The sequence below is a fragment of the Cervus canadensis genome, chromosome X (genome assembly GCF_019320065.1).
Source record: "Cervus canadensis isolate Bull #8, Minnesota chromosome X, ASM1932006v1, whole genome shotgun sequence".
Lineage (NCBI taxonomy): Eukaryota > Metazoa > Chordata > Mammalia > Artiodactyla > Cervidae > Cervus > Cervus canadensis.
Genome location: NC_057419.1, coordinates 53,760,246 through 53,784,882, shown reverse-complemented (window position 1 = coordinate 53,784,882; position 24,637 = coordinate 53,760,246). Strand labels below are relative to the sequence as shown.

Here is a 24,637-nt window from a genome sequence, read left to right as displayed (position 1 = left end):
CATCCAGGAGAATGAATAAGAAAAATGTGATATATGTATAAGATGGACCACTAGAATGAATTAGGTGTAAACACGGCAACATGGCTGGATATCTCAAAAAACAGAATGTTGAGTGAAGAAAGAAACGGAACAAGATTTATAGTACAACACTGTTTATGTAAATTAAAACACATAACAATACCATACATTTCCCACATATACACGTATATGTAAATAAAACACATGAATGGTGGATTGGAAAAACACACGTTAAATACACAAGAGTGGGGTGCCTGTGTGGGAGGGGGGATGGGATTAGGGATGGGTGATGAAGTGGACAAAACAAAACAAAAAAGAATATAAGGGCTTCATATGGACCAGTGATGATACAGTGTGCCAAGAACTGAGGAGTATGGTCAACTCAATTCTGTGCATCTCATAGAGTAAAGTAATTGAGCGCCCAGGGAACAGGCTGACTGGGGAGGCTCCCAGGCTTGTTTTTTTTTCCCCCCTGTGACATCCATCCCTCTGAATTTAATCAAAGCTTACCAAAATCCCAGCTGTATACAATGGATCCTTCTGAAGGGCTCCTATCCCAGACTGAGCAGTCCCTCCATAAGCCATTACTTTGTGTGTGTGTGGGGGGGGGGCATTACCTAACTCAACAGTTCCCCCAAGTTTGATCCCCAATTACCAGTCCCCATTCTCCATGGTGGTCCAGTTTCAGGAACACCTTATCTGGGTTTTTGAGAGGTGGGCTCCAGACTTTTGGAAGAGATGGTATTCTCAAGTATCCTGTCCCCCATGTTCAGAGCCTGGGCCAGGGGAGGAAGATCTTTTGAGATGGGAGTCTACCCTCTTGCTACATCCATACATATCAAGTTCCATCTCTCTAACCACTCTGCTTCCTGCTGCAGGCACATACTGTTTTGTCTTCTTTCAATACTGTTTTGTCTTCTTCTTTCAATATGTCTCCACATACAGGCATTTGCTCACATATGTGCCCCAGGCCAGAGTGCGCCCCAACAAAGTCACACAGACACATTGTCTCACTTGACCATACCTCCCTACATGTGGCCATTGCAGATAGGGCACACACCCACCCACACACACAGACAGAAAGAGAAAACATCCAATATAGCATTGTTCATTTCAGTTTTCCATTTACAAAATCCAGTGGTGAATCCAGGCAGTTAGAAAAAAGAAATAGAGGAAAATCCTCCTGAATGTACCCTATCTACCCCCACCCCACTCCCTGGGAAAGGCACCCCCATCACTATCACTGAGAGAGCAGGTACCCCCCTGTATACCAGTCTCTCAGCCACTCTGGCCTGCCTTTCCAGGGCCACTCCATAACCAGGCTCATTAATGTCTCTCCTGCCTAGAGTGCCTTCTCCATTCCTCTTGCTTAAGTCGAGGCTTGCCCAGTTCCGGAGCTGTCTTAGGGTAGGGAGGGAGTGTAGGACAAGGGCTTCTATAGGGGAGAGAAAGGGGGTGGAAAAATACAGATCTCCCCCTCTCCCAGGAGATAAGAGGGGGACAGAGAACTTGGGAAAGACCAGGCAAAGAATGCCAGTTTGGCTCACCAGTCCATAAGACTTGATGTGAACCCAGAGTGGGCTCTGCCCTGGGAAGGAGGCTTTGGATCTCCCACCTGGGAAATCTGGCTGCATTCTGCTCCACTTGGGGTGGATGTGATGGTGGAGGGAAGAAGAGGGGGAAGGGCTGTTCAGAGCAAGGAAGGTGGGGGCTAAGGGCCCAGAAGGCCAAGGGTTACCACAGAGGGGCCTGAGGCCCCTGAGGCTTTAAGGGACAAAAGAGGTCAAAGAGGAATGGACTCAAGTCCACAGTGCCTTGGAGCTTATACCACAATGACTTACCAAGGCCCTCAAAGAATTTTCATCTTCAGGAGAGTAGCATGAACTCAGGAGACAATTCTGGGGTTCAACTCTGCTCTGACCCCAGGCTTTGGGATTCAGCCATTCTGGGGAGTTTGACTTTCTCCCTACACTTCCCTGGAGTGCTTCCCTATAGCATCCCCTGGAGGGGTGCTGCTCCTGCCTGTATGGCACCCATCGACTTCAGTGGGGTTGGAGTGGATTTCCATTCTCAGGAAGAAGAACTGTAGGATGGGGATCCTGGAGGCAGCTTGAGAGAATGCAGCCAAGCTGAGGTCTCTTCAGCTCAAGGCATATTGCTCACATCCTGCTCTTCACCTAACCTGGGTCCATCCCAGAGGCCCTTCTCCCTCCCCTCCTTGTTTCTCAAACAGATGCTCAAGAAACACTTGGGGGGTCTGGACATGGTAGGGATGGATAAAAGATTGGCCTTGGGACCAGGGTTAGCCTAAAACAACATTGCACACAACATAGCAATTAAACCTTGCTCCCTGGGGACCGAGCACCCACTTTGGTCCCTCTCATCAGCAGATCAATTTCATTCAGGCCTTGCTAAAGGACTTGGAAGGAGAGGGTGCATGGGAGCAGAGGGGACAATAAGAGCTCTAGAAGTCTATTTTACAGGACAAATTTCCCCCTTCTGGACAATGTCAGAGGAGAGACATTAAAGCAAGAAAGCCTGTCTCCTCAGCTATGAGTAGGAAAACCTGCATTTTCAGTTTTTGTTTTTTTTTTCTGAATTGTCACTTCTGAGAGAGAGAGAGAAAGAGGAGAGAGACTGTAGAAGTGGAGAAGGAGGAGGTGGAGACAGGCCCCATAGGACTAGAAATGCATCTTTCCCAGTCCCCACCCAGTCCCCAGCCCTGGGGAGGTGTTGGCAAAGGTGCCTAGATTCCAGGTTGTTCCAGGGTCTGGGGCTGGAGCTCAGAAAGAAAGGCTCCTGTGTGGAGCCCTACCTCTTCCCTTCTGTTGGCTCCATCGTGGTGGCCACGACCTTCTCCCTGCCTGTCTGCCTACTAGCCTGCTTCACATCACACAGTAGGGTTCTCTAGGAGCTGGGGCACCTCCTGTGCCCCAGCAGGGGGCGTGAGTCCTCAGGCACTTCTTGAGGTCCTTGTTGAGCAGAAAGCAGACGATTGGGTTGACGGCAGCCTGGGCGAAGCTCATCCAAACAGCAGTGGCCAGGTAACGGTGGGGCACAGTGCAGGCTTTCACAAACACTCGCCAGTAGCAGGCCACGATGTAGGGTGACCAGAGGAGCAGGAAGAGCAGTGTGATCGCGTAGAACATACGGCCCAGCTGCTTTTCACCCTTGACCTCGTCCATGCCCAGCAGCCGCCGGCTGGCTGCATGCCCATTCTGCCGGATACCCAGTAGGGTTGGTGGCATGGGCCCTCGGCCAAAGCCAGCGATCCAATTGGCAGCAGCCTGGCCAGTGGCCCCAGGGCCATGGAATGTCCAGTTCTGACTGATGGCTGGCACCATCTGCACAGGCTTCATCTTGCGGTGACGATACTCGAAGAGGAGCAGCTTGCCATAGACAGCATGTGTGGCTGCCATAAGCACAGCCAACATAAGCATGAAGCCCAGCGTGTCATTGGCCTTGAAGTAGCGATGCTCAAAGATACACTGGTCCTCCTCACGGATGAACTTGTAGGTGCCCACGTCGAAGACAGGTGGGAAGGCCATGGCCACAGACAGGGTCCAGGCCATGCAGATGACGGCTGCGCATGTCCAGAGTGTCATGCGCTTGGCATAGAAGCGGTGGTGGGCGATGGCCATGTAGCGTGTGACGCTGATGCAGAACAGCATGAAGGCCGCATGGAAGCAAAAGAGCACAGCCATAAAGGCCACAATCTTGCAGCTGAGCGCACTGAAGGTCCATGAGGAGCCGTGGCGCACAGAAGCCAGCACAAAGGGGAAGCAGACGGCAGAGCGTATGCCGTCAGCCAGGCACAGGTCCAGCAGAAAGTAGTAAGGAGCCTTGTGCAGGGCACGGTCCTTGAGCACCAGCAGGGACAAGATGGCGTTGCCCGCCAGGCTCACGCACATGATCAGTCCCAGCAGCACCAGCTTCACGTAAGCCGCTGCTGATGGTGGAGACAGTGCACCGCTCACCTCCTCGGGCTCTCCAGTGGTGTTGGCCATACTGAGGGGCAGGGGCTGCTCCCAACCCTATGGGGTCAGCCAGTCCAGTACCCGATGGGCCCCAGGGGACTCCATCAGTTGTTCTGCTGGGCTGCACCTGCAAATGAGGATAATGGGGGAGACACAGACACAGATAGACAGAGGTATGAGGGCAGGAGAGCGTGAAAACACACACACAGGGGCAGAGAGAGTGAGAAAGGACAGAACAAAGAGAAAATGGACATAAATTGAGACAGAAATGGAGGGGATGAGAAAGAGTTAGAAAAGATAGGGAGACAGACAGAGCCAGAGAGACAAGAAGAGGGGGAAAGAAGGAGAGAGGAGGGAGGGAGAGAGAGAAACACAAGAAAAAGAAACAATGAGAAACAGATGGAAAGGAAAGGTGAGGAAGAAAGAGAAAGGGCAGTGTTAGTGTGTCTACGCGGCCTCCCCTCTTACTCCCAGCTGGTGTCAGGCCCTGCCCCTGGCCCACTGCTGCTCTTCCTCCCTCCTTGCTGAGTGAGGGGTGCTTCATCTCTCTGGATGTCCTCGGTTACCTCTTTCCTCCATTGGTGGGTCTGTGGGATGGGGATGTGGGTGCGGCTCTTCTCTCCCTTTGTAAAGCCCAAAGGTTGTGTTCTTCAAACTTTTAAAACTGCCACCCATAATAAGAAATACATTTTACATCACAACCTGATACACATACACACATGTGCACATAGAGCTGAACCCAAAGTTTCACAAAACAGTACAGATCCTATATGTAATGTACCTCATTAGCTTTTATTCTATTTCACAGTGGTTTTATTTTTTTCTTTTTGGTTAACACTAGTAGCCACTCATTAAATAGGTTTCTTTATTCACAATCAAGAACGTGTTTAGCACACTCATGGAACAGTAGGAATATCAGTGTGGTTGGAACAGGGCAGGCAAGAGAGACAGTGGAAAGTTAATTCACAGAGGGGTCTGGGGCCAGATTGTGCAGGGCTATGGGCCATGACAAAGACTTGGGTTTTTACTTTAAATGAAGTGGAAAGTATGTGTGAACATAAAGATATAGGTATGCTTGTATGTACTCATTTCTTGAAAAACTATTTATTGAGCATCTACTGTGTGCCAGGCACTGGTGACACAGATGTGAAATAAACAGACAAAGGTCTCTGCTCTTGTGAAGTTGACATTGTAGATAATAAAGAAGATACATAGGTGAAATATAGTAGGTCAGATGATGATAAGTTCCTAAATTTAAGGAGGGAAGGGGGATAGGAAGTGCCAGGGGTGGAGGAAGTACAGTTTTGTTTATTTATTTTTGGAAATACAGTTTTAAATGAGGTGGACAGGGGAAGCTTCATGGAAGAGGTGACATCTGAGCAAAAATATGAAGGAGGTGAGCGAGCCATGTGGATATCTGGGAGAAGAGAAGTCTAGGCAGAGGAAATAGCCAAAACAAAGGTTCTGAGGTGAGACTGCACGTGGTACATTTGAGGAAGAGTAAGGAGGTAGGTGGGATGGAATGAGCAAGGGGAAAGTGGTAGGAGGAGAGCTCAGCAAGTTGGTGAGGCCAGATCACATAGGTCACATTGAGGACTCTTGACTTTTACTCTGAGTGAGAGGGGCGCCATGGGAGAGTTTTGCACAGAGATAAGATGTGATATGACTCAGGATTGAATGGGATCCTGCTTGCTGTTGTGAGGAGCATAGATCGTGTGAGGCGAAGGTAGAAGTAGGGATACTACTTAGGAGGCTCCTGTAGTAATCTGGGTGAGAAAACAGCACCCCTGTGCCCCCCTGCCCTGCTTTATTTCTCTTCCTGGAATTTCTCTCTTCTGATGCACTACATAATTTACCTTTTTTTATAGTTGTTTTAATTTATTTATTTATATTGTCATATAGTTGATGTAAGTATTATATAAGTTACAGATAGTGATTCACAGTTTTAAAGATTATACTTCATTTATGGTTAGTATAAAATATTCACTTTTAAATTTTGATTTATTCCTTGCCCCTCCCTATTAGAAGGAAAGCTCCACGAGGGTAGGGATTATTGACTCACACACTCTAAAAGAGCAGTGCAGAGCCCACCGTAGGCTCTCAGTCAAAAGCTGTCAAATCAATTGGTTGAGGGACTGGGGGGCTAGTGGCTCAGGGAGGGCCACCTGGAGGCATCCGGGTCGGATTTGCTGAGAAAGCAGTCTGGGCAGTGTGTGAATGGGAGGGCGCAGGAAAGCTTGGGGGTAAGTAGGAGAGCTCCTAGTGTATGAGGGCTGGGAGGGGGATATAGGGTGTGATAGGATAGCAGGGCAGGTTTCCCAGGAGAGGCAGTAAAGCAGAAGCCAGAGAAGCTCAGAGCTCCTGCTGGGGCTGGGATGGGATTGAGGTAGGAAGATGTGGGGCTTGAGTGAATGTCTTTCTACCCCCTCCCTCCCTGGAAAATGGCTCCCCTCTGCACTGTTTCTCAGCTCAATCCAACTGAGCCTGCCACAGCCACCTGGGGCCAAACTTTTCTCATGGTACCCCCAAAGTCTCAGAGCCAGTGCCAGTGGACCAAGAGAAGGTGCTAGGGCAGGGGCTTGAGATAAGCGGAGTTGGTGGGCCCCTTCAGCCCCTCAAGGCCTCACAGCTCCCACAGATCTGTGGACTAGCTGATAGCTGGGTGTGTGTAAATATGCACACACACACACACACACACACACACTCCTTAGCCTTGAGGAGTGGCAGGGGGAAGTGATAAAGATAGAAACTGAATGTAAGACAGAGTCAGACACACAAGTGACAGAGAAAGAGAGAGGAGCAGAAAGAGAAAGATGGAGACACAGGAACATGGCGGGGAGGGGTGGGAGAAATAAACAGAGAAAGGAAAGAGGTTTACATAGAGAAGAGGAGACAGAAAGAAGAAGAAGAAAGGAAGCCAAAAAAAGACAGACAGACAGACAGACACAGAGAAACAGAGACAGTGCAAGAGACCAACAAGGGAGAAATATAGAGACAGAAAGGGGAAAACAGATGAGAGTGGGAGAGAGAGACAGAGAGAAAAAATAGAGACAGAGAGAGAGAGGGAAGGAGGGAGGGAGACAGAGACAAAGAGATAGAAGGACAGGGATAATGCCAGGAAAGGGAGAAAGATGTAGAGAAATAAAGAGACAGGGTTGGGGAGTGAGAGACAGATATAGAGAGGTGATGGAGATAGACAGAGGCAGAAATAAAGATGGATACAGAGAGAGGGAGACACAGAGAGACAAACTAAGACCAAGAAAGTGGATAATGTGTAGCTCAGAGTCTCAGTGAAAACAAAACAAACACTAAAACAGAATAAACAAAACAAAAAACCATAAAACAATACCAGCAAACAAACAAAACCCTGGTGTTGCCTGGAAAGCTGGGGTGATAATATAAAAAATGAGGAGAGGGTCTGAGCATGGATGGGCAGCCACAGCCTGGGACCATCCGAGACTAAGGATGCATGTGCATATGCGTAACGTGTACACACCTGCTTGTGCCCAGATGTCCTTAGACAGAGATACACAGACACCAACACAAACACTCAGAATCACATAGGCTACTTCTATAGAGACCAACGGACAGCAACCAGCTCACATATAGGGGCACTGGTGTGCATGTGAGGTGTGCATACACACACACATACACACACACACACACACACCGTATATTGTGTATGCTGCCTCATTCACACGGCACAGTGTACCCCTGCTTAAACACTGGCGCTTTGTTCTCAATAAGGGTATTACTGCCCCCTAGGGGAAATTTTGGAAATTTATAGGCGCATTTTTTGGTTTCCACAATGCTGGGTGTGTCCCTCTAACATTTTTGGAGTCCGTGAGGATGTTGGCTGTCCGGAGACCTGTAGGGCAATTCCACACAATCAACATATGTCTCATATCCCATAGAATTTTGGACTTGGCATGAACTGAACCTAGACTCTAACTCTATTTCACTGATAAACACAGTTGTTTCTTTGATTAAATATATCCTGAATTATCCAGGAATGTGGCTGTCATGTTAAGTCTAGAGACTATGCTTTGTTTTGTGGAGTACTTTCTTTGAGTAGTTCACTATTTCGGAAACTCTCATTCCTAGACCTTTGCCTGTCATTTTCCTGCACTTTGTACAAACGGCAGCTTCTGATTTTTCCCCTTCTCTAAATCCATGTTTACCTGTTATGTTACAAGCCTTAATTCACTGAATCTCTTAGGGAGTGTCATGTTCAAACATTTCTGTATTGAAATACAAATTATTTTCTTATAAATCACTTTTATTTCTTATTTATTTATATTAGAGTTAATACAATGTGGATATGGTATAAAATACTATATGTCTTCTTTTGAAATTATATATGCAGAGAGGTTATATTATCTAAGAACTTAATGTCCAGATGGTAAAGGGGTGTTACAAAATGTGTTACATAAAAGAGGGTGTTGTGTACGGGAGGGCTAAGAATTGCTCATATGCACAGACACACCCAGACACACACGCACATACACATACATGTGCAGTGGCCCACAAACCCATTAATTACAACTCCCCTAAAACACACACAAATTCTTAAATCCTGAGAGACACACACACATAAACCTACTCATTGTCACTCACACTCAGGCTCATATATACCCTTTGTCCCAGTGTACCTGATTATTCAAATCTTCTCATGTATTCAAACTCTTGCAACACAGGTATGAAAACAGTGGCATATCTATATTATCACATATACAATCATGGTTACACACGTTAACACTCAGTTACATACACCAGCATGCTCACATGCACTTGAACCCTGACACACACATATATACACACACAAACACACATATGTGTGTGTATACATACAGACTGCCTCTCGGATACCAACAGAAGAAACAGACTAGTTAAAAACTACTCACATATACACACATGTACATACTCTAACACACAGAGACCAACTGATCCAAGATGTCTCACACAGATTAGTTACACTCACCAACAAAGATGTGTACACCCTAGCACAGGTACACACAGTTGCCCATTCATGTACATTATGCAGAGAAGTAGACCAGCTCCAATGAACACACACACACACACACACACACACACACACACCTTAGCAAAATGCAAGCACAAGCAAACACAAAGAGAAAAGCCAGATATAGTATATACAGATACACTCTCACACACAGATGTCTATACACACACATTCTTGCTCACAACCCAGATATACTTACTTGACATATACATCCTGCAACAGGTACATATCAAGAGACAAACCTGTGCAAGTGCACAGAGCAGCCAACTCTGGAACATACAGGTGGAAACATTAGCAGAGCTGCCCTGGGCTGGAGCAAGATGGGGCTCAAGGGGACCACGTGAGAAGGAAGGCTGTAAATGTCTGGACTGCTTCCTGTAGGAACATCCCAGAGAGTTGGATTATTACTTTGATTGCCACTTTTTGTTCATAATCAGTGAGGCTTTTTGCTTTTGCCCATACATGTACAATGTTTGTTTTTCTTTTAATTTTATCTCATTCTTATTTTGGGGCAATTTTTTTTCTACAAAAAAAGAAGGGCTATATGACTGTAGCTGTTATTACTATCATATAGCATCATGTGCTCAGTTGCTCAATTGTGTCCGACTCTTTGCAACCCCATGGACTGTAGCCTGCCAGGCTCCTCTGTCCATGTGATTTTCCAGGCCAGAATACTGGAGAAGGTTGCCATTTCCGCTTCCAGGGAATCTTCCTGACCCAGGGATTGAACCTGCGTCTCTTGCATCTCCTGCATTGGCAGGTGGATTCTTTACCCCTGTGCCACCTGGGAAGCCCTATGTAGTATTAGGTGTTCCTAGAGAGAATGTATCTATTTTGTTAATTTCCTTGATTATTGCTTCTTTTGGGAAGCCCTATATAGTATTAGGTGTCCTAAAGAGAATACACATACTTTGTTAATTTCCTTGATTATTGCTTCTTTATTAAAAAAAAAATGTTTTCTTCTAGAACATTTCAAACAGAAATGTAAAAGAATCCTGTAACGAACCTCTGTGCACCCACTGCCCAGCTTCACCAACAGTCAACTCATAGGATCTTGTTTCACCTATAATCTCACCCAATTCTCCCACTTTCAGAGTATTCTGAAGCTTGTATATTATGCCATTTCATCCATAAGAATTTCAGTAATTATTTCTAAAAGATAAGAGCTCTTTAAAAAATATTAGAACATTTTTATTATTTCTTTGCTTATTTACTGATCTGTTTGTTACTGGCTTTTAATATTTAAAATTTGGCAAATCTGATTCTTGGCAGGATTTCATAATTGATTTCACAATTAATTTTTATCTCTTTTTTCAGTTCTACCACTTTATTGCTACCACCCCATCTCCCTCCACCCTCGTGCACACATGCTCAGTCATGTAACCCCATGGACTGCGCCCGCCAGGCTCCTCTGTCCATGGACTTTTCTAGGCAAGAATACTGGAGGGGGTTGCCATTTCCTTCTCCAAATTTTTATCTTTTATTATGTAAAAAATTTGTCAACAAACAAGTGCAGCCTGACTACAGTTGAACTGATTCATTAAAGAGAACTCTAAGCCTTTCTGAGTGCTGCTTAAAAATATAGAAGACCTAGAACTTGATTTTGGGGAAAAAAATCAATTTTCAGAAGTCACAAAGGTCTGCTGACCCCTTCAATGGTTCATATTCAAGTAGATTTAATTTTTAAGATATTTCTTTCCTCATCAAATTGGACTTTTTGATCAAAACTGGAAAATCAGGAGACTCATAAGACAAATGCAGTAGTCTCCCCTACAAAATAATCCAGGATATTCCTAATTAAAACAATTTAATGAGGATTGTCTCAGACTTGAGTTCAGCTGCCAATTAGCCCTCTTTACCTCAGCCTAAACATCCAATTTGCACGAAAAAGTTATCAAAAGAAACTTTCCCAGTAGGCTATGTTGGTCAACAGACCACAAAACAATCTATTGCACAGAAAGATATGGACCTTTTGAAGCATCTAGAAGAGCAAATTAAGAAACTGGGCTCTTTTTTGAGATGAGTTAGAACATTCTTAGATGGAGCTCAACCAGCTAGTAACAAGGTTATGCAATTAACCTGTAAAGCTAAGATGCCTGCCCAGTAGAATCTTTTATGTTAGCAGTCTGCTGGGAAATTGTCCACACATTTGAGACCAAATAAAAAAGGGGACACTTTCAATGATATCCTTTGGGAGACACACTGATGACAGGTCAAGGGATATCAAGATAACACTAAGCCAGAAGATCACTGAATCAAAGAAGTTTTCATTTTATATTGATATATCTCAGGATGTTGATTAACTGTTATTGGTTTATAATACTGGTCAGAAAGCCTTAAGAGAAATGCCAGAAGCACCAAAAAAACTAAGGTTGAAGTATTCAAAGTGATAGATAAATATTTTGAAATATTGTGGAAACTCTGCACAAGTCTGTGGACTGATGCTGCTGTTGTGATGGCAGAAAGTTTACAGTTGGAATTTGTTCTGAAAATGCTGAGAGTCATCCATGGAGGAGCCTTAACCTATAAAAGTTTGCCCAAAGGTCTAACTTCTACTGTAAATGATGCCAGGTGAATTTAATTAAATCCAAGGCATTACCCACCCACTTATCAGCTTTCTTTGGAACACTGAAATCAGTATACCTTTCTCTATTGTTTTAAACCTAAGTGTGTAGGATATTATAAAGGAGTTATGAGCTAAAAGAAAAATTTCAGCATTCCTTTGTGAATGATTCTCCCTTTGCAGATTGGATGCTTACTGGTTTCAACACATGGCTCTTTGAGCACGTGAATAAAATATATCAAAAATTTTCGACACTCAAAGATACATGAAAGTATGCTGACAAGGTTTATGGATTTGAAGCCAAACGTCACCTTGGAAGAAGTCAAGTGAAGTATGGTTCCTTGGGTGATGCTTAGTTACCGTTACAAGGTAATACTAAAGAAGACTTATTATGAATAGGACAAGGTCTACTTAAGGGAAAACTTCATTATTTTTAAATACTCAAAATGAAAATTTTCTGTTGGATGCAAAATTCATGACCATTTGTTACAAGAAATTTCAACATCACATTTGATTGAAAGAAAAGAAAGAGGGGTTAGATTTCAAGAAGGAGCTCACCTTTGAAGCACAAAATTCAAAGGCTAAGAATTATTGATTATTGATGAGAAAAGTTTTAACCAATTAAAAAAATACCCTCTATTTGCTACCACTTACTTATGCAAATGGTTTCCTCTTGACAGTGATTACTAAGAGACAGAAGAGGTTATGTAGCTATTCCCAACATAAAACCTGGGTCTCTGCCTGGCCATGGCAAGAATGAGTGAGTTATAAAAGGGAGGTGAAAAAGGGAAGTGTGCTCAAGCAGTTGTTCCATTTCTTAAGAAAGGTTGGTAAGGTGTGAAAGCACCAGCCATATTCAACATAAGAAACTGCGCCTGATGCTTCAGAGAAACCAAAATGATACCTGATGGCCCCAAAACTCATGCTTTTAAGTGAGTTTTCTGAACTATGCTGCTACACTGCATACATCCAAGCTAATTACGAGGGCATTAGGGCAAACTATACCTAAACAACCTCCATGGAATGGGTCTTACCTTTTGACATCAAGAAGAGACAGGCCACAATGGAAATTTATATCCGGGTCAAAAGTACCAATGGTTAGTTGCTTTATGTTTTGTTTGGGTTTTTACCAAGATGTACAATAATTATATAAATTATCTATGCTCAGCACTAAGTGATTTACCAAATCATGATGAAAATGACCATAAAATAAATCAAGACAGTCATGACTGAAGATGCAGAAGTGGGCATGAATGTTGACCACTACAGATTTGCATGAGTGAATTAAAAAGTTATGTTTACAGAAGTGAGCTCAAGTGTGCCATGAAAAAAATTGGAAAAGATTTCATTGAAAAGTTGTATACAGGGACTTCTCGGAAGTACAGTGGTTGAGAATCTGACTGCCAATGCAGAGGACACGGGTTTGATCACTTGTCTGGGAAGATTCTATGTGCCATGGGGCAACTAAGCCTGTGTGCCAAAACTACTGACCCCATGCTCCACAACGACTGAAGCCCACATGCCCTAGAGCCTGTGCTCCCCAACAAGAGAAGACACTGCAATGAGAAACCCATGCATCACAATGAAGAGTAGCCCCGCTTGATGCAACTAGAGAAAGCCCACGCACAGCAACAAAGACCCAGTGCAGCCAAAAATGAATAAATAAATAATTTAAAAAATTGCATACAAATCCAACACTAAATAACTTCTAAAACTTGGCATTTTAATTTCCTTATCACAATTTTTATAACATAAAGAAAATGTAAGGAATTTCTTTTCCCCAAACCCCAGTACCCCAAAATCCCCTTAAAGTTTACTATGGTGTGCCATACAAATATTTCACCTTCTCTGTGTGCTTGACACATTCACAGCTAGTCATATTGCATAGACACTTGCAGACGCAAACAGATACACAGCACACAGGCAAAGGTGTACATGGAAATTCAAATATGCACTCACATCCAGACTTACTGCGTCTGATAAGTGCAATTGGATGCTCACACACATACCTCCTTTCCTACACAGAAAGAGTTAGGCATGTGTGTAGGTGTCCACCTACCAGCAAATCATGCAAAGATTTATATAACACACATATAACCACTCTTCTATAGAAATACAGCCCTAGGCACTGATACATTTGCCATTCACATGGGCACGTGCAGACACACACACCTACAGACCAAATCGTATGGACTTATATGCTTTCAGACACAGTCATACATGCACAGATGTAAGATCTCACATTCAGACACAGGGTACGTCCTGCTCACATCCTACAGATCTAAGCCCTTCCCCACCCCCAGGCTAAGAGATTTAAACCTACTCTCTTATATAAATCCTACCCTGGCACACATACATATACACAGTACAGACTTGCTCACACATACAGACACATGGCTCAGGCTCACTGTTACGTACACAGAGGCAGGTAGGCATGTGGAGCAATGCAGACTCATGTATACACACACACATAGCCACTGCTGCTTATAAACATAAACAGACACACTGATTCACACCTACACATGCATTCACATGACACAGAACACATATCTTAGCACATGACCATAAGGCATAAATCCTCTTCACACATCCACATCAACCCACATCATCACATATAAACCTGAATACCAACCTTCTTACATTTACAGACACTCACAACATGCATACATTTACACTCTGACCATTAAAAAACCCATTTACAGTTAAAAACACACTGTGTACTGACACAGATACAGGTATATGCACTCATACACTCAGATGTGTGTATGCTGGGAAACATACACACAGGGCCAAACCCCCTCCATCAACCTCCCAGAACCATACTTCCATTCTCATATACCCATGGTTTTATACACACACTGGGACACATATAAGTACAAACCCACTTTTATGTACAAACACACTCTCACATACAGCCAGGATGAGCAAATACATGTGGATACTGATAATGTGGCAAATATGCATGTAGAAACTACCCCATTCACACTTACAAATAGGCAAATGTGACAATTATAGTACTGGGTAACGCCATATAAGGTGCCAAACACAGTCCAAAGCACTTTTTGAATATTAACTCATCCAATTTTCATCCTATAAAATAGGCAGTATTATTACCCTACTTTACAGATAAGAAATTAGGGTATAGAACAGACTTTTGGACTCTGTGGGAGAAGGCGAGGGTGGGATGATCTGAGAGGATAGCATTGAAACATGTATATTATCAAGGGTGAAACAGATCACCAGCCCAGGCTGGATGCATGAGACAAGTGCTCAGGGCTGGTGCACTGGGAAGACCCAGAGGGATGGGATGGGGAGGGAGGTGGGAGGGGGGATCGGGATGGGGAACACATGTAAATCCATTGCTGATTCATGTCAATGTATGGCAAAAACCACTACAATATTGTAAAGTAATTAGCCTCCAACTAATAAAAATAAATGAAAAAAAAAAAAAGAAATTAGGGCATATTTGAGGTTAGGCGACTTTCCCAAAGTCACATAGCTAATAAAGGCAGAACTAGGATGCAAACTCAGATCCTGGCTTGAAACCTTACAGATTCAACTTACTCACATGTAGAAACACACTCACCTCATACACATATACAGATACACACTACTCTATCACAAGCACATGTACACACAAGCCATGTACTCAGGCTCAGGAACAGTCACATACATACACATACAGAAAAACTCCATACATATACACATACATATATATGTCTGAATACACATACACAGACAACCCAGCAGAGGTGTATTTTGCCCCAGGAAAGATATACACATTCACACACATTCCCCAAATCATGCACCCCACCAAGACACACCCACACTATCAAACACACACACATACCACCAACACACCATCTAGATAAATCCACATCACATACAGATGTACCCACATCCATAGATATACTCCCTACCCAGATATAATAAACTGTGGAAAATTCTGAAGGAGATGGGAATACAGACCACCTGACCTGCCTCCTGAGAAATCTGTATGCAGGTCAGGAAGCAACAGTTATAACTGGACATGGAACAACAGACTGGTTCCAAATAGGGAAAGGAGAACGTCAAGGCTATATTTTGTCACCGTGTTTATTTCAATTATATGCAGTGTATATCATGAGAAATGCTGGACTGGATGAAGCACAAGCTGGAATCAAGATTGCAGGGAGAAATATCAATAACCTCAGATATGCAGATGACACCACCCTGATGGCAGAAAGTGAAGAAGAACTAAAGAACCTCTTGATGAAAGTGAAAGAAGAGAGTGAAAAAGTTGGCTTAAAACTCAATATTCAGAAAACAAAGATCATGGCATTCAGTCCCATCACTTCATGGCAAATAGATGGAGGAACAGTGGAAACAGTGGCAGACTTTATTTTGGGGGGCTCCAAAATCACTGCAGATGGTGACTGCAGCCATGAAATTAAAAGATGCTTGCTCCTTGGAAGAAAAGTTATGACCAACCTAGACAGCATATTAAAAAGCAGAGAGAGATGTTACTTTGCCAATAAAGGTCCATCTAGTCAAGGCTATAGTTTTTCCAGTAGTCATATATGGATGTGAGAGTTGGACTATACAGAAAGCTGAGTGCTGAAGAATTGATGCTTTCAAACTGTGGTGTTGGAGAAGACTCTTGAGAGTCCCTTGGACTGCAAGGAGATCCAACCAGTCCATCCTAAAGGAAAGCAGTCCTGAATATGCATTGGAAGGACTGATGTTGAAGCTGAAACTCCAATACTTTGGCCACCTGATGCGAAGAGCTGACTCATTTGAAAAGACCCTGATGCTGGGAAAGATTGAAGGTGGGAGAAAAGGGGACGACAGAGGATGAGATGGTTGGATGGCATGACCAACTCCATGGGCATGAGTTTGAGTAAACTCTGGGAGTTGGTGATGGACAGGGAGGCCTGGCGTGCTGCAGTCCGTGGGGTCACAAAGAATCGGACACAACTGAGCAACTGAACTGAACTGAACCCAGATATACCCAAACACTCTCACACACTATCCACATATTTCACATGCACACACATCACTCAGATATACTTTATCTCTCTCCTATACACCATCCAGAGAAAACCTCATACATCCTACTTAGATATACCCATTCCCACATGCCCCACCCCAAGTGGGTACACTATTCTTTTTCTCACACACTATTTAGATGCACCCACTCTCATACACACACAATACTAACACACTCTCTCACACACACACCATCTAGATACACCTCATACATATATATACCTCATACATATATACCTCAAATACACCTACATTCAGAGGCACTCCACCCAGATACAGCCACACTTACACAAATTCCCAACTCAGTATACCCACACTCTCACATACCACATTCAGATACACCCAAACTCACATTCCCAATCTAGAGCCCTCATATCCAACCCAGGCACACCTACAGTCTCTTTCACATGTGGTATTAAGACACACCCACAATGATACACACACCATTAAAAAATACTATACTTACAAACACCTTACCCAAATGCACTCACCTAACTCAAATACATCCAAATGCACATAATCCAGAGACACCCTACACATGATCCAGAGACACCTACACATAATCCAGAGACACCCACTCACACACAAATCCTATCCATATACACCCACACTTCTCTGTCTATCTCTCTCACACATAAACACACAGAACCCCACTCACACAGCCCCAGCCAGATACATCCTCTCATACATATACGCAATATCCAGATTCATCCCCTGTGGACCACTAAGACACATTCACACCCACATGCATCATCTAGATATGCTCCACTACCATCTAGAAACGTCTGCAAATTCACACATACACATCCACCCAAATATATTCAACTTTCACACATACTGTCCAGGTGCACTTCCCCACACACTCCACTGACCAGATACACCCAATGTTCTTATCCTCTCCACACCACCCAGATGCACCCACATTCCAAACTCATACTTCCTACCCAGCAATGTCCCCCAAACACTCTCTTCCACACACCTCATCCGATTATATACATACTAACACACATACTCAAGTATATATACACCCAGATACACAATCAAAGCTTTAACAACACACCATCCAGATATACCTTAATACACCACCCAAATACACCTGTGCTCTCACCCACCCACCATCGAGATACATTCACATTCAAACACACTCCATCCACACAGTTTCACAAACAGCCTATATATACCACACTCTCTCACACATCATCCAGATATACCCACTGACACCCCAACACACATTCACTCCCTAACACACTCACATTCACTCCCTGACCCAATCAAAGCCAAACACTTCTATCCCATCCAGATACACCTACCCACTCCTCCTACTGGATGCATTCATGCTCTCACACTCCCATCACACTCAGAAACACCTACACTTTCTCTTACACACACACACACACATATAATCTAGCTCCCCCTCTCTTAATCACCATCATCCAGAATACCCACCTGCCACACACACCGTGAGAATAAAGCCATGCTCTCTCACATACACCTCGCACACCTCACTCACATATACCCCTCACAGCATCCATAGATACTCCCAATTATATACACACTCACACCTCACCCTCACTCAGATGTGCCCAAGTTCTCTCTTACACACACACACACACAACCATATTGATATACTCCATACACACTTCCAGTGCCTAGATACACTTGTGCTGTCACCCACCTACACACCATCCAAATTTACCCACACTTGAATGCCCCAGTCCAATGCACCCATACTCCCTCATACACTTACTCTACTCAGAAACACTCATACTCCCTCTTATACACATAACATAGATAGGTCCACAATGTAAAACATACATCTAGATAGCCCCTCACTCTCTCTTGCACCACCCAGATACACTCATACCCACATATCCTTAAAATATATACATTCTCACATATCTTCCCACATAGCTACACCCAGAGTGTCACTCATATCATCCTCCACCCAATAGGCCAATGGTCTCATAGTGCCTCACAAATGCATCATTCACATACACCCACATCCACACTCATCACCCTCAAATACACCCAAATGTCTCACATACAAACCCTATCCAGAAACACCCAGGGTCTCTCTTACATACACACAAACTAGATCCTTCTCTCTCTCTCTCTCATCAAATATAGAACCTCTTCCACACACATCCTACTCTACCTGAATGTACCTTCCCTTTTCACTTATACATACACATTTAGATCTAGAATTCTGCCTGGATAGCACAATTTGGGTGCTGTGTGTAAAAACCATTTGCCAACCTTTGATACCACACAATGCCATTTTGTTCTGTGCCTTTGGTGGTGGCAGGAAGGATGGGAAAAGAGGTCTTTGTGTTTCAAGAAATCCTTTTCTAAAGGGGCCATAGGCCCCATTCCCTCGTAGGACATCAGTCATTATTGGTTTCACTTCCTGAGTGTGAAGATGACAGGAATTATCCTGAGACCCATACAAGAGCCCAGCATATGGTCAAGGCCGGAGAAACCCCAGAAGGTGGTTATGGATTGCTGAAGTGTTATGACTTCTATTCTCTAGGATTTCTACACAATTAAAGCCAGACATGATCTAGCAGGGTACCACTGACTCTCAGACATGCACGTAAATACATGCCGGGGTACACAGAGCATAATGCAGACTCACAAGTATCCTCCCTTATCTTCCCCTTCAATGATCAGATCTATCTGCACAAGCCCAAGGCCAAATCTCTTTCCCTGAGACATGCACATGCACAAATACCTACCCTCATCCCCACACACAGGTACTCCCATGACAGTGAACACTCATACTGCACTTGGTACTGCATATGCACATCCATTTATCCTCAAACACAGACATATAGGCATAGCATATATTCACATGACAATGCCCATGAAGGGCATTCAGTCACAAACACAAGTGTATACACAGGCAAATTTATGCATATGTCTATAGACAGGCAGACTCTGTATCACACCCAGTAAGACAATGACCAAACATGACACACAGAAGTGAGTTCCCAAATATATACATGTACAGTCCCAGACATACGCATATTCATACACATGCACACAAAGATGTACTCACACACACAAACACCCAGATGTGCACATGCTTATAATTTAGATGGTGTACTCATACATGGCATTCTAACACACACAGACATACACACAACTGGGCATGTACATCTATAAGCATATTCACATGAACTTAGACTTGTACATCATTCCTCCATGCATGAAATCAGACATGAAGACACAAATTACTTACAAAACATGCTCACTCACAATTACGCACACCACATATGTATGTTGAGACATGTTCATACACCCATATGAGAAACCATGCAAACAAAAGAAGATTCATGCACATGTGGAAGAATAGTCACATATTCTCACAAACTTGTACACCTGCACAAGAAGAATTGCTAACACTCATCACAGACACACTCATGCAAAGACATCCTCACACACACACACTCAAATGCACTTACAGGTCAAGAGGGGTGTGTATATATACTCACTTATACTGTTCTACAACATACACTCCAAAGTAAACAATGGTATACACAAATACACATATACAAATAATTAGAACTGTACAAACTGGTACAGTCTGGACACCTGTACATTCAGACAGACACACACATGGGCATATTTACACACACATACACTTAGATGTGTGTGAATACACAGGCAAATATACAGACATGTTCACTCAAGTGCACACACAGCTAATATTCACACATACTAGCATACACACATGCATTCAGTCACTCACAGGCATTTCCACACTCACACATTCAAACTCACTCAGAAATTCAAACAAAATACATAATGAGACATGTGCATCCAAGAACTATGAGAAGTAGTTGCTCATGCAAACCACACTCAGAAATGCACTTGCACACAAGAGTGTACCCACAAACACAAGTAGATGTATACATGAATGTAGCCATTTACCTATGCACACAGCCTTTTGTGCATATATTTAAAGGTGTATAGCCCTCAGCCATACCCATATATTCAAATGTGCACACATAGGCAAACCCACAAGGTATACTTTCATGCACAAAACATGTGCATTCACATACTCTCCCCTTCCCACACAATTAATTCTTTTTATACTAGTGTGACCATCTACACTAACATTTCCCTAATCAGATGTGGACCCAACGGTCTGTCTACAGACAATATGTTTTCAAACATGTACACACAGACATAGACATACTTCAAAATGTTGCAGAATCCACAAAGACATTCGCACACAGGCCTAGTCATACATATACATGACAGGCACACCTATGCAGAAGCGTGTTCACACACACATACCCTCCCATACATGCATGGACATACACACAAGCCCGTTCACTTAGAAATACATCATTTAGATGCACCTATACTCATATGCACACATGGGTACACACAAATATACACAATCAGATATACCCAGGCAATCACCTAATAGGATATGCACACCTAGGCATTCTGAAACCCTCATACTCATACACATACAATCAGACATGTACATTCAAAGACAAATGGATACCACACACATAAACACAGCCAGACATTCAACAGGCCTATTGGCTCAGAGAAACAACACCCTCACTCAGGCTTAGGATCAAACATGCCCATTTGCTCACCCAGACAGATATGCAAAGTCATACCCACTCCCTTGTAGAAATATGATCCTACTCAGACACCTACACACTTGAACACCATCATGTGACCTGCTCATACACACAGACTCATACACATTCATAGTGCCCATGAACAGATGCACACACACAGCCATATGTTTTCAGTTGCACATATATACCCATGCTCAGGCCTAGATGCCTCTGGACCACGTGTGGGAGTCTCTCCCTTCTGTACCAAATGCTTCTTTAGAAAAGTCTAGTCTGTACCCCAGAATGCCACCCCCGTGCCCCTACAGAGGAGGTTTTCTGGGCCTCAGTGTTTCCCCTCCCTCTACTCCCCTGGCTTTGACAACTGTCCTCCAGCCATTGACCCCTCACGCAGTGGTCCACCACATCTCTACATTCAGAAACCAGCCAGTGGACCCAACTGTCCCTCCAGCCCAAGCTCTATGTTGGGAACTCCCTGGGACCTGTCCCCCACAGCTCTGGCTGCTACATGGGCCACACCCGAAGCCCTGTGATCTCAGAAGCTTCAGCCTTGTCACCAAACTCTTGCCAAGTCTCCCCTCAACAAGGAGATGCATATATCACCAGTCAGCAATGCTGCAGGCTATAAGCCAGGTCTCTGCTAGCTCATGGGGGCTCAAGCATCTATATGTGTGTGCACAGACAGGGGAAAGTGTAGGGAAGGATCCTAGAGGAGGGTGGGGCAGGAGGCTCTGCCTACAGCCACCACATATTCCTCCTTAGATGAACAGTCACAACACAGAATTGCTCCTGCCTCCCTCCCTTCCATGCCCCTCCCCCATTTACCTACCTGCTGACCACCCCCCAGATCTCAGCAAAGACCCTGGAGAAGAGGGGCCACTCCTTCCTCCAAATAAGTAATGACAATATTAACCATGAACAATCACCAACAATATTGACCATGAGCTTTGCTGACATTGCTTCAGGGTCACTCCTACAAACATCCTTTACTTACATGCACCAACTCATTTTGTCACTACACACACCCATGAAGGAAGGGTTACCAGTCTCTTTGACAGATGAGAAAACTGAGGTTCAGTAAGTTTCACTTTCACTATAAGCTGCAGAGCCAGTAGTTGAGGGAGGTCTCCCTGGAGAATCCATGTTCTCCGTGTACCAGGCTTTCTTGCCTCTTCAGGCAGAGGGACAAGTGGCCAACAGCATGCAAGGCCACAATATCTGGGGAGTCCCAGACACAATGTGGACGTCTGAAACAGACTGAGAGCCTTGGATTAAGGCTAGGGCTCACACTGTGGAGGCAACCATGTTGTGTCTGGCCCCTACAGGGTGTTGCGTGGCATGGTCCTTGCCCCCACCACGGCATCAGGCAGTCTAGGGCCTGGAAGTGCTTCTCACCCCCACCTCACCTTCCTTTTAGCCCTACAGTGGCTTCCAACCCCTAGCTGGAAATCACAGCAGTATCTTCCATAGTGAGTGAGCAAAAGTCTTTGCTACCTGTAGGGAGAGACAGGGGAAGGAAGGAAAGAAGGAAGAAAGGAGTGGGGGGTGGTCTGGGCTGGAAGCAGCTTCTCTACCCATCTGCCAGCTCATACACATGGGCAGACACACATACACAGACACACGCTGCATGCTGGCCAAGGAACCTGGCTGAGAGTGGAGAAGGGAGAGCAGGAAGCTGCAGGAGGCTGAGCCTGCCCAGGGTGCAGGCATTGTGAGGGGAGCACAGTCGGGCTCCAGACATGCCTTCCACAGATAGCACACAAGGAAATATTCACACAGCCTCGTGCTCAAACGCAACCATAATTATAAAAATAGACCCTGTACAGGGAAACAGGTGGTGGTTCCCTTCCTCATGGGACATTTGGGATCGAGGAAGATAGGGAGGGCTAGAGGACTCTCCAGGCTTGGGTGCCCAAGTGGTCCTTGTGATGGAGCAGAAAGAGAGACACAGTCAGAGAGAGAGAGCACGTCAGTGATAGAGACTCTGGAATATGTGTGGGGGGACAGAAGTCCCAGCCCCCCATCATCGATGGAGGGATGCTGACTACTTACCTAGGCTCTCTCAGCAGGGCTGTCTTGAAATCCAGGAAGGGGGCTGAAGCTGTCTCACTCAGGATAAATCACAGCCCAGGCCACATTGTGGGACCCTCAGTGATCTGGCAGCCAGTGACACTCCTGCTTCTGTTGCCGTGGATACAGCCGGGCTGGTCTAAATCGAAGACATCAGGGGAAGCAGGCACTGGAGGAGTGCACTGGGCAGGGCTGGGGGTGATGGGGAACACCATGTGGGCAGCACACAGCCTTGAGGTGCCCGGCTAGCTGGCAGGTGGGGGTCTGGGCAGGTGCTTCCCCAACTACACACTCCCTCCCCCATCTTCATGCCTCCGCCAAGCTGGGAGGGGGGCCAACACTGGCCCCTGCTACCCGTCAGCCCGTCAGCCCGCCTGGCTGCCGGTCTCCCCCTTCCCCCTTCCTGTCTGCCTGCTGGCCGCGCCTTTTGTCCTCAGAAGACACGGTCCCTGTGGGGCCTCTGCCAAGCCTCTAGCAGATGCTCAGGGTCCCGGGCTCCTCCCTGGAAGCACCCGGGCCATGGCCTGGGAGAGCCCCAGGTTGGGGGAGCTCTCATCCAGGCTCAGCCCGCTCCCCAGGCCTTCAGGGATGGGGAAGAGGTGCAGGTCCACAGCCAGAGGCAGCAGCAGAGGTGGAGTTGAGAAGGGGATGGACGCCAGAAAGAGGGGGTGGGGTGGAGAGAGAGGCTGGCCTGATAGCTGTGTCCTGGGTTTTAGATCCGGGTTGAGGAGGGTGGCTCAGAGCATCCGAGGGGGGTCCTGATGCAAAACAGGGGCACTATGAGCCTGCCGGAGGGACCCTCCAGGCCTGGGAACCACCCCAGCTCACACAAATGTAGGTCCCAAGATGCTGAGGACTCCCAACCTGGATAGGGCATTGGCGGGGAGCCCAGGGCACTAAGCTGGACCCCATCTGGCCTGTCCGTCCCCCCTCTCCTCGATTTGCACGGTCCCTGCCTCAGGGGCGGGCGGAGGAGGGAGGGAGGCAGGGAGGGAGGCAGAACAGGCAGGGAGACTCCCAGCCACCAGCCTGGTCCTCCCTGGGGTGGGGCAGGGAGGGAGGGCTGGGGAGTCCGGGGAGCAGCCGGCTGGCTGGCTGGCCGACTGGGTGGGGAGGGCTGGCGAGGTGGCTGTGCTGCCAGGACAATAGCTGGCTGGGGAATTCAGACTCCAGTCTTTCTGAGATGCTGAAGAGAGGCACGCATGGAGGTGTGGAGAGGTAGCTAAGAGGCCGCTCAGAGAACAACTCAACACGGGCTACAAAGTTCAGAGGAGGCAGGGGTAGGAGGGATCTGTGGTTGGGGTCAGGGCAGAAAGGTCTGTGGAAGTTTCTCAAAAGCTTTCATATGGGAGGGATG

At 45.4% G+C, this 24,637-nt stretch overlaps 1 protein-coding gene across 2 annotated transcripts; it reads right to left on the bottom strand.

Annotated features, from left to right (window-relative positions):
• Nucleotides 1-135: 135 nt before the first annotated feature.
• Nucleotides 136-24,260, bottom strand: GPR173 (G protein-coupled receptor 173). Of its 2 annotated transcripts, XM_043459415.1 has the most exons (4): nt 24,145-24,260; nt 23,263-24,038; nt 9,218-9,393; nt 136-4,122 (listed from the first exon to the last, which is right to left on the bottom strand). In XM_043459415.1, the coding sequence occupies exon 4, from the start codon at nt 4,023-4,025 to the stop codon at nt 2,904-2,906; it is 1,122 nt and encodes a 373-aa protein (XP_043315350.1). In that variant the 5' UTR covers nt 4,026-4,122; nt 9,218-9,393; nt 23,263-24,038; nt 24,145-24,260; the 3' UTR covers nt 136-2,903. The 2 variants fall into 2 exon arrangements, with proteins under 2 accessions (XP_043315350.1, XP_043315351.1); XM_043459416.1 differs by lacking the exon at nt 9,218-9,393.
• Nucleotides 24,261-24,637: the final 377 nt, after the last annotated feature.

Excerpts from the sequence above, each read along its gene's own strand:
- GPR173 (XM_043459415.1), bottom strand. The coding sequence starts at position 4,025 with ATGGCCAACACCACTGGAGAGCCCGAGGAGGTGAGCGGTGCACTGTCT.